Source organism: Nanorana parkeri, unplaced genomic scaffold (assembly GCF_000935625.1).
Source record: "Nanorana parkeri isolate BGI_ZX_2015 unplaced genomic scaffold, ASM93562v1 scaffold1410, whole genome shotgun sequence".
NCBI lineage: Eukaryota > Metazoa > Chordata > Amphibia > Anura > Dicroglossidae > Nanorana > Nanorana parkeri.
Genome location: NW_017307678.1, coordinates 84,174 through 94,853, shown reverse-complemented (window position 1 = coordinate 94,853; position 10,680 = coordinate 84,174). Strand labels below are relative to the sequence as shown.

The following is a 10,680-nucleotide window of genomic DNA, read 5'->3' as shown; positions in this document are numbered from 1 at the left end:
GATGATCCAGGAAGTGATCTCCTGGAAGAAGGTGGCCGTTGAGTTTGGAAAATATATATTATACATTGAGAGGAGTTTATTGTGGATGTTAATTTTGACAAATAGCTTTCTGCCTTCAGAGTCCCTTTCCATCTGCACTATCTTGTACTCAAGAGATTTGTGGAACAGCATGGCCACTCCAGCTTTTCTTCCCACCGCCGGGGAGCTAATCACTTCACCCACCCACATCTTGCGCAATCTATCAACATCTGCCTGAGGGCAGATATCTGGCTTTAATTTTTTTAGGTGGCGGAGCACCATCATCCGTTTAGCAGGGGAGCGTAGGCCATTGGTATTCCAGGAGATCACTCGGACGCTATGAGACATAAAGGTATATTAACAGTCAGAATAAAAGGCATTTCTATCAATATAGGAGCATATACAGCCAGAGCAGGCCTATCGACCATAGAGTCCATATTCGCATAGTGATACCAAAAAGATAACAGTACTTGAGCATGGGTGATATACAAACAGGTTTCGAGGGGTGTGATCATCAAAGACTTGGTAGGCGCAATGAGCTTGGATGGTATTTCCTCCCGTGTCCTCTCCTGGAGCATGTATGTAACAAACTGTGGGCCGCTACGCCCTAACATTTCAAAACAAAAATGGAGTAAAACAAAAGAAAAAAAAGAAAACATAAAAATCAAATAACTGGTAATGCGTGACTTCACTTTTTTCCTAATGAGCATGGCAGAGAACAAACAAAAAAGGGGTCTCTAAAAATCAGTACGAAAAACAGTAGCATAGTGTCCCCAGTGTACATAGTTAACGGCCTACCCGTGAGGTGGAATTATATGGGATCTTGGATCTTCCGGCGGTGCGGAATCCCCGTCAGTGGTGTTTGCAGGTCCCGCAGTTGGGCCTCCGAGTGGCAATGTGAATAAGGCCTGCGGCCCATGCTCCGTATCCCGGAACTACAGAGGGCTGGGGCCCACTCGTCCTCGGAGTGACGAAACACGGACATAAACCATAAAGAATGGAAAATAGCCGTGGTCCCCGGCAGGAGACATCTATACATGACAGAATCAGGGGGAGTCCGTGGGGGTCATCGGGAGGCGCACCAAGGCCTTCCTAGCCGGGGTGGTAGGGCGTTGGGGCCTGGGGGATCGGGTACCTGCAGTGGATGGTGCCGTGGTCTCCATATGGTCTAGGAAAGACATCGCTTCCACGGGGTCTTGATACGAACGCTGTATTCCATCTGGCGATTGAAAGCGTAGGTTAGCCGGGTAGGCTAAGGTGAAGCGGATCCTCTGCTGATACAGGAGCGAACAGGCTTTGCTGAATGCCTTCCGTTTTCTCGTGACTTCGGCCGAGTAGTCCGCAAAGATGAGGAGGCGGTTATCTTCCAGGTGCAGGTCTTTCCTTGCTCGGTAAGCTTGAAGGACTGCCTGGCGGTCATTGTAATCTAGGAAGCGCACAATGACCGGTCTAGGAGTCTTACGTTCTGAAGCCGGAGGGCCCACACGATGCGCCCGCTCGACTTTGCACGTGGCCTGGAGGCCTAGCAGGTCCGGGATGTTGTGCTCACAGATAGTCTGCAGCATTGAGGGGCGGTATGACTCCGGTAGTCCGATTATTCTCAGATTATTCCGCCGAGACCGATTTTCCAAGTCCTCTACGCGGTCCTGAAGATATTGGATATGACGGTTGGCGGTGGTAAGTTGAGAGGAGGAAGACTCGATGGTTTATTCCAGCTGTACAATACGATGTTCCGCCTCAGAGAGTCTCTGGGCCTGTTGTAAGAGATCGTGTCGTAATGATTGTATCCCTTTGGAGACCGCTTTATGCACCGCATCCTGGATAGTGGGCCGCAGGAGTTTGGCCACCTCGGCTGCTATCAGGCCATGCTCGGACGGCCCAGGCATGTCATCATCCGAGGAGGAGCTGATATCTGGGCGATCAGCTTCCGCAGCCATCTTGGATGCCGAAAACGGTCGTTTGTTGCGTGTTGGGGTGCCTTTGCCTCTGAGTCCGTTGCGTTTCTTCGCCAGAAACTTATCCATGGCAGCCGATGACAGGCCGGCAATATTGAGGAGATCCACTGGGTATCTTTGGTATGCTGAAGTGCGATTTTATATGAAGTTTAGCCCTGGCGGTGCGGGAGCTCTCTTCTCTGCGACCGCTACATCAGGCGCCGGAACCGGAAGTCTACATTTACTTTTTTAAATGCACAATGGGAATGCAGTCTTAGATTTCTTATTTAAATTATGATTTTGAGAGTGGGCAAGGAGGTTTCCTATGGCCACATCACCCTGAAAGCGCACAATCTTTTCTGAGCCTGGAGGCTAAGCGGGGTTGGGGCTGGTTAGTACTTGGATGGGAGACTGCCTGGGAGTACCAGGTGATGTAAGTACTAGGTTGAACTTGATGGACATGTGTCTTTTTTCAACATGACTAACTATGTACCTTTGTAAATTAGTACCAAGGTAAGCTGCACAAACTCTTCACTTCCCTTTTCTCCTGTGAGAAACATTAAAAACCTGTTGCCCTTCAGTGTAAGAATGGTGCATTGAAAAGTAATCTTAATTCTGCTGACTATAGCGGTAATAGTGGATAGAATGCAGTAACAGTTACAACCAAAATCAGGTTTTTGATGCAATTTTTAGATGTAGTTAAGCTTTACATACAGTAACCCAAAGAAAACAATCCACATGCATCTTGCGTTAGTCTGACTTGAGCACTGTACAATTGGATTGCCATGTATTACTGCATTTAAATAATAATAACTCTATTCAATAAAACCATTTGTGAGTTTTGGTATGTAGCTGTTTGATAGCTTCCCCTGTTCTGTTTTACTTTCTGCGGCTATTGATAGGCTACAGCCATGCAATAGCAAAATGAATGTACTATACTTTGGTTAAGGACATTTTACACCTAATACTCCAGCTCTCAGCAAACACATTTTTTAAATTAATTGGGATTTAATAATGGCTTGTTCAATCCTGAGATTCATAAATGCATGTTTTCTAGTTCAAGTTTGTAAGGCTTAATGTAGGGATGCACCGATATATCGGCGCCGAAACATATCGTCCGAAAATGGCACTTTTGGCATAATGCCGAAAGAGCCATGTTTCGGCCGATACATCGGCACATTCCTGGTTTCTTTTCTCCCCGCTGGCCGCTGTTCCAGCGGGGAGAAAATAAAGTGACAGCCGGCCGAGCGCTGCAGGACGAGAGCGCTGTGAGCGGTCGGCGTCTCTCCTCCCACATTGCTCAGCCGCCTATCACAGTACGGCAGAGCGGTGTGGGGGCGGAGACAGCGCTGTCACAGGAGGCTGGGCTTTCCTCTCTACACCGCTCGATCAGCCTCCTGTGACAGCGTGTCAGAGAGAAAAGCAAGGTACACACACTCAGCGATCACTGATCGCTGAGTGTGTGTACATAATTAAGGATATGGTATGTTAACTATATCCTCAATTATGAATGAATGGGAGTGATCTGTAGTTATAGTAAACAAACAATGTTCTCATGTTATCAATGAACAGGAACACTCATACAGGATTCCTGTTCATTGATAACAGGGGACACAGAAAAAGAGATTGAGGACTCTGTGTTCTCAATCTCTTTTTCTATTTTAAAAGGGAAATACCAGGGGTCTTTTTAGACCCCTAATATTTCCCCGAAGCCCCTAAAAGTAAAGTAAAAAATACAAATATTTAATTAAAAAAAATATATATAAAAAAATAAAAAAGTTTATAAAAAATAAAATATTTTAAAAAATTGAAAAAATAAAAATAAAAAACATTTTCGGTATCGTTTTCGGTTTCGGCCTGATATTTTTTTTTCATTTCGGTTTTAAAATTTCCATTTCGGTGCACCTCTAGTTTAATGAAATAAAAGATTATGTTTTGTAAAAGAAAACATTGTATGCACAATCACTATGGGGTCTATTCACTAAGCTGCCGTAGGCTGTTCGGCTATGCACTTCAGGCTGGTACGGCAGATTCCAGCCGTACATCGGGTGGCTTCGGCTAGCTTCAGGTCGGCCGAACATGCTCAGCAACATCTGGATCGGCTAAGCCCAACATCTGGCAGGCTACTCGCTACTGTTTTCTATTGGCGAGCGGTTCTGCTGCCATAAAAAAAATAAAAATAATTTTGCCACAGGAATGCATTGCTAGATTCCTATTGGCTATTTCAATTTGCAATAGCCAATAGCAAACTAGCTATTGCACCCGCCCTCTGCTGCTGTCAATCACCTGAGGGGACCTAATGGAGAACTGCAGGTCCCCCTCTGATGATTGACAGCAGCAGTGGGCGGGTGCAATAACTAGTTTGCTATTGGCTATTGCAAATTGAAATAGCCAATAGGAATCTAGCAATGCATTCATATGTTGAAATGGTTTTTATTATTATTCTGACGGCAGCCAAAACGGCTCCATGTCAGAATTTAAAAAAAAAGCAGGGACAGTTTTACTCTGCTCGATCGAGCAGAGTGAACCTTTCTTGGAAAAGGTGTTTTTCTCCTGGGCGGCCGGGAGCGGGAGACTCCCGGCGCGCGGGAGAGTTAGGCTGTCTGGAGATCAGTGTCCCTGGTTAGCTGGTAACCAGGGACGCTGATCTCTCTGCAAGTGGCCAGTGCCAGCCGTGAGATGACGGCTGGCTCCCCCCAGTTGTCAGAAGCAGGCTGTCGGCCGTCCAATGGCCGGCCATTCGGCCAGCTTCGGCTTTCAGCGCGGCTCAGTCGAGCTGAGGCATATGCTTTCGGCTCGACTGAGCCTCTCTGCCAACTTTGGGAGCTGTACGGGCTATAGGGAATAGCCCGTACAGCAGCCCTTCGGTTATACTGAACCGAAGGGATCCTGGGGCCGAAGCTAGCTGAAGGATCAGCCGAAGCTACGGATAGATCCTTCAGCTGCTTTGTGAATAGACCCCTATGTTATTAAGAAACACTGATAAAATAGTCCAGATTATGATCTGATTTTTCAGTTGTAGGGGCCTTGTGATCTCTTTGGTCAAAACATAAAGTAATATGCTTCCTTGCTATGTCAGTCACATCACAGATCCAGACCAGAGTTTGGTCGAGCCTCCTGTTTTAGAGGTTTGCTGCACACTATGAGGTCTATTCACGAAGCAGCCGAAGGATCTAGCCGTAGCTTTGGTTGATCCTTCGGCTATCTTCGGCCCCAGGACCCCTTTGGTTCAGTAGAACTGAAGGGCTGCTGTACGGGCTATTCACTATAGCCCGTACAGCTCCCAAACTTGGCTGAGCGGCTCAGCCGAGCCGAAGGCATATGGCTGAGCCGCGCTGAAAGCCGAAGCTGGCCGATGGCTGGCGACAGCCTGCTTCTGACAGCTGGGCGGAGCCAGCCGTGATCTTACGGCTGGCTCCTATGTGATGGCCAGCAAGAACTGGTTAATAGCCCTGTAGACCATTTTTTCAATTTCTTCGAGTGAGCTGGTCTATACAAAGAGTTAATCTGCTTGTTCACCCAAACTTATGTTCAATGCCAACTAGCATGATCTACTGTGATTTCAATATTATGCATTGACCCTATAGATTTCATCCAAAGTCTTGGGACCCCAAAACCTAACTTTGAAACACAGAGATAAGCAAAGTATATAAGTAACCTTAATATAATGTCATAGCAAGATCTATTCAAACCTAGTCTCCCAACAACATTCCCATTTACACCCAACACAACATTTTATTAAATGCCACTCTTTTTCACTGATACCTTGTAAAGACGTGGGAAATTCTAGGCTGCATAGAAATGTTCTGACAGGTCTCCTTTTCTAGAAAATCTTCTAAAATTGAATTTCTGTGCAATGATAAGGTTTGCTGTTGTATTGCTCCACTATGGCGATTAAAATGTGTGTAAATATGCGTTGCGTATGTAGCCCATTGTACAGTAACAGTTGGGATAAATATTTTATATCACGGAAGAATACTGTAATTAATTGTGATGGTTCCAGGAGAGATTTTAAAGCCAGCGATAAAGCATTGTAGTATTACATCATTGTATAAACATTCAAGAATAATAATTAATTTGTCCCAGCTGTATTATGAGCTAGATTAGGTGAGAATAAAATTTTATTTATTTACCCATTAATTGAGAATATGATGAGTTTACATAAATTTAATTCAACAAAGACACAAGCTATTGAACAACATGTCTGTTGTAAATTATTTAAAATGGATGTACTTTGGCCAATATCAACAGTTAATATATCTCTGTCAGGTAATGAGCTCTTTACGGTTTTTGGGTTTGTTTTAAGTACAGGAACATTGCATATGACCTTTACTAGTTAATATTAACTTCACCCTGCCTGTGCACATTTCATCTATGTGTTGATGAGATGATTTTAGTTTGTTAATTATAACTTAAGAATCAATGATATAAGCCAACACACTAAAATATGGATCACTATTTAAAGAAAAGGTGGCAGTTATTCTTGGCTGATTCAAAAAAATACAGTCACAGGGCTAAAATAAAGATCCTTATTTTTGTATTAAAGCTTTGTAAATTGAGCCTCTTACGTTAATAAAACACTATTCTAATAACATATCCAAAATGTATTTCAGGTATTGCATATCTGAATGGAATGTGCAGTGATAAAAGAAAATGCATCATCGCAGAAGATAATGGGTTAAACCTTGCTTTTACTATTGCTCATGAGATGGGTCATAAGTAAGTTTATATTCAAGAAATTAACATTTTATCATATATACATGGAATATATGTTCATTAACAAATACTGTATAAAGGCTTCAACTATTCTGGTACTGTGTGTAACTGCAACATGATTATCTCTTGACAGAGATTAGATCTCACAGCTGCAGCTGGAGTAGAGTTGCATATATACACCAATTAACTATAACATTATGACCACCTGCCTAATATCGAGTAGATCCCCTTTTGCCACCAAAACAGCCCTGACCCATGAAGGCATGGACTCCACTAGAGCTCTGAAGATATTTTGTGGTATCTGGCACCAAGACATAAATTGCCGAACCTTTACTGTAAGTCCAATAAGTTGCAAGGTGGAACCTGCATGGATCAAACTGTTTTTTCCAGCACATCTTATGGATGCTCAATTGGATTGAGATCTGAAGAATTTGGAGGCCAATCAACACTCAAACGTGTTGTGTTCCTCAAACCACCGTTACATCATGTTTGCAGTATGGCAGGGTTCATTATGCTGCTGAAAGGGACCACTGCTACTAGGGAATACTGTTTCCATGAAGTAATGTATTTAGTTAGCAACAATGTTCAGGTGGGTGGTACATGACAAAGTAACATCCACATGAATGGCAAGACCTAAGGTTTCCTAGCAGCACATTGCCTAAAGCTTCACACTGACTCTGCCAACTTGCCTTCTTCCCATAGTGCATGCTGGTGCCATCTCTTCTCCAGGTAAGCAACCCACATGTACCCGGCCATCCACATGATGTAAAGAAAATTATTTCACCAGGCATGGCCTCCTTCTTACATTGTTACATAGTCCAGTTTTGATGCTCACATGCCCATTTTTTGGCACTGTTGGCGATGGACACAGGTCAGCATTGGCACTCTGAGTGGTGTGCAGTTATGAAGCCCCATACACAGCAAACTGCAATGCACTTTGTGTTCAGACACCTTTCTATTGAAACCTGCATTAACTTTTTCAGCAATTTGAGCTACAGTAGCTCTTCTATTGGATCGGACTACCCTGGCCAGCCCAACATCCCGCAAGAGCTGCAGTTTTGGAGTTGCTCTGTCTAGCCATCACAATTTGTCCCTAGTCAAAGTCACCCAAATCCTTACGGTTGCCCATTTTTTCTGCTTCCAACACATCAGCTTCAGGGACAAAATGTTCATTTGCTGCCTAATATATCCCACCCACTCCCAGGTGCCATTGTAATGAGATAATTAATGTATTTCACATCACCTGTCAGTGAACATAATGTTATGGCTGATCAGTATATATAATATAATTATTATAAAATATAATTAAATGTTTTATCATTTAATATAGGGGAAACTGTTTTTTTTTTTTAATTTCGTTGATTTTTCCTTAATATAGTAAAAAAATTAAAGCCCCAGTGGTGAATAAATACCACCAAAAGAAAGCTCTATCTGTCCCCAAAAAAGGGTATAAAATTCATTTCAGCACAGCGCTGCATGACGGAATAAATGTCAGTCAAAGTACCGCAGCGCTGAATACTGAAAAATGGCCTGGATGGGAAGGGGGGTTTAACACCGAGGATGTCAACTGGTTAAGGAAAAAAACATGTGAAAGGTACAATGGGATTCCAGTCTTTAGTTTTATTGAATTTTAATGCTCTAGACAGTCTGTTTTTTTCCTCTTTATTTTTAATAGCATATTTCTTTACACTGTCTATTATTTAGATATATTGAAAATCTTGTAAAGGTCTGAAAAAAGATGTAGAACTGGCAGTCAGAATAGTAGGATCTACCACATCTGTTACATGGACTTTGTTCACTTCAGTTTAAAAAAAAAAGGATTCTGTCTAGAACACCTTTATGTCTAAATGGAATTCAAGGTTTAAACACTTCTCTGAAAAATATGGCTACAAAAAGTAGCAAAACTAAAAAATTATGCAACCTTTAGGATTATTTTATTTCTTCAGTTTCCTTACTTAATGCATTATGTCTGGTCAAGAGTATAGAAAAATGTAAATTTCCTAGGTGAAAAGACAATTTCATTTTTTTATAAAGAGGTAAAACAAATTTAAATTGATGATGCCATAATAATGCAGTAGAGAAAAGCAATAAAATAATTGACAAATTGTATCTTTTTTTGTAAATGAAGGAAAATGGTTAAAAAAAGAACACAAATTCAGCAAAATTTCCAAATCATACAATGCAATAACTTTAGACTGAAACAACCTCAGATAATCTTTTTTGAAATCAAGAAAATAAATTCATTCTGAAATCATTTGTATGTACTGCTCACTTCTAATTTTGATTATGTGTCATATGTATTTTAATAATTGTAGTTCACAATAAAATTGTTAATACATGCTGCTTACTGCAAACTTTGATTGAATGCCATATATTAATCATTGAAATTCATATCAAACAGTAGATCTGGTTTATTTGAATATTATGTTGTATGTTCATACAACATATCACAGCTTTAGACCATAACATGCAAATTAAAGTCGTGATGATACTCTGCTGATTTAATATAAGGTCATAAAAAACAAAGCAACTTTTAGTATCATAACACTTTAACACTGAAAGCCCTTTTGGCAGATGTTTAAAGGACAAAATGTGAAAAGTTCATCTTTTAAAAAAAACCATTACAATTGGCACACTTTTTCTGATGATCACAAACTATTTTGGCAGAACCATTTTTTTTACTATGGCTTTTACGATAAAAATATTTTTATTTGACTGGACAACCATATGCTGAGCTGACAATGAAAGTATTTAGCTGTTAGTTATATCATAGATATGTAGGCTTTTCTCCAATAGAGATACAAAAAGTAAGCTGTCTGTTTTTCGGATCAAGCACCTTGCTAGCTGGCAGCAACATGCATTGCCAATAGTAGATGAGCATATTAAGGGGTTGATTTACTAAAGGAACAGTGAATTTAAACTTTGTTCACTTCAATCATCCAATCAAGAGCAAGCAAAAATTGTGATTGTGTATTATGTATCTACTTGTGTGCCCATGTACCCTGTTTCCTTTCTCTAGCTTTCTGTTTTTATGGGATTCTTTATTATCAAATCATTATTCTTTATTTTCCCAATTCAAATAGCGAATTACCTTGTCTTTCCTCTCTCTTATATGTTTTATAAAGGGTCTTTATTTCCATTAACACATTATATGCATATTTAAATCCTTATATAATTGTTTTTGTTCATTTAGTTGATATTTGCTGTTGTTTTATTGAAACAGAGATTCATATTATATTTAGTTGCAAAATAGATTTGCTTAATCAATCACTAGGTGAGCTAGTTATGTTGCATTATGTGATCTGTTTGCACTGTGCACTTTACCTTACAGGTCTGGGCCACTAGGATTATATGTATACTATATTCTACTATGAATGCCATTACACTAAGGAATAATAAATAAATAAATAACCTCACTTCCTCTACTGGTAACTTCGCTGTTGCCACAAATTAGGTGACGTGTTCCAACAATAGTTCTAACCCATCCTCGTTTTACTAATAATAAATAGGTGTTCTTAATGTGGTTTCTATACCAATTGGAGTGAGTGATTCCCTTAACCTCTTGTCATGGTGACACAACATGAAGTGACAGTAACAGGATTATTCACAAAAGGGTGAAGGGTTTGGAGAAGGCAGGAGAAGGGAACAATCTAGGACAACATAGCTGAACTGGAAAGTTAGCTGAATTGGAGAATTTTTCCAAATCAGCTATGTTGTCCTAGATTGTTCCCTTCCCTTGCCTTCTCCTGACTCTTCACCCTTTTGTGAATAACCCTGTAAATCTCCCCAATGGAAAAACATATCTCAAAATCTTGGCAACTGTTTTAACCCTTTCTGACCTTTTTGAAGACTTTGGTTGCAATTTTGGCAATTTTATTTGAATGTACATTTATAATAAACAACACACACAAAATGCAAGCTGTAGCTATAAAACCACACATTATAACTTAATATAATACAGACAAATATATATATATATATATATATATATATATATATATATACACATATA

The 10,680-nt window shown here is 40.6% G+C and overlaps 1 protein-coding gene across 1 annotated transcript in view; it reads left to right on the top strand.

Moving 5' to 3' along the window:
* The window catches only part of LOC108798122 (A disintegrin and metalloproteinase with thrombospondin motifs 19-like), a gene marked incomplete at its 3' end in the record, with an annotated part of 178,172 nt that overhangs the window by 89,103 nt on the left and 78,389 nt on the right, over positions 1–10,680 (top strand). The window contains exon 8 of the mRNA XM_018569844.1: positions 6,566–6,671. Coding sequence (XP_018425346.1) covers positions 6,566–6,671 — 106 coding nt within the window. The remainder of the gene's footprint in view (positions 1–6,565; positions 6,672–10,680) is intronic.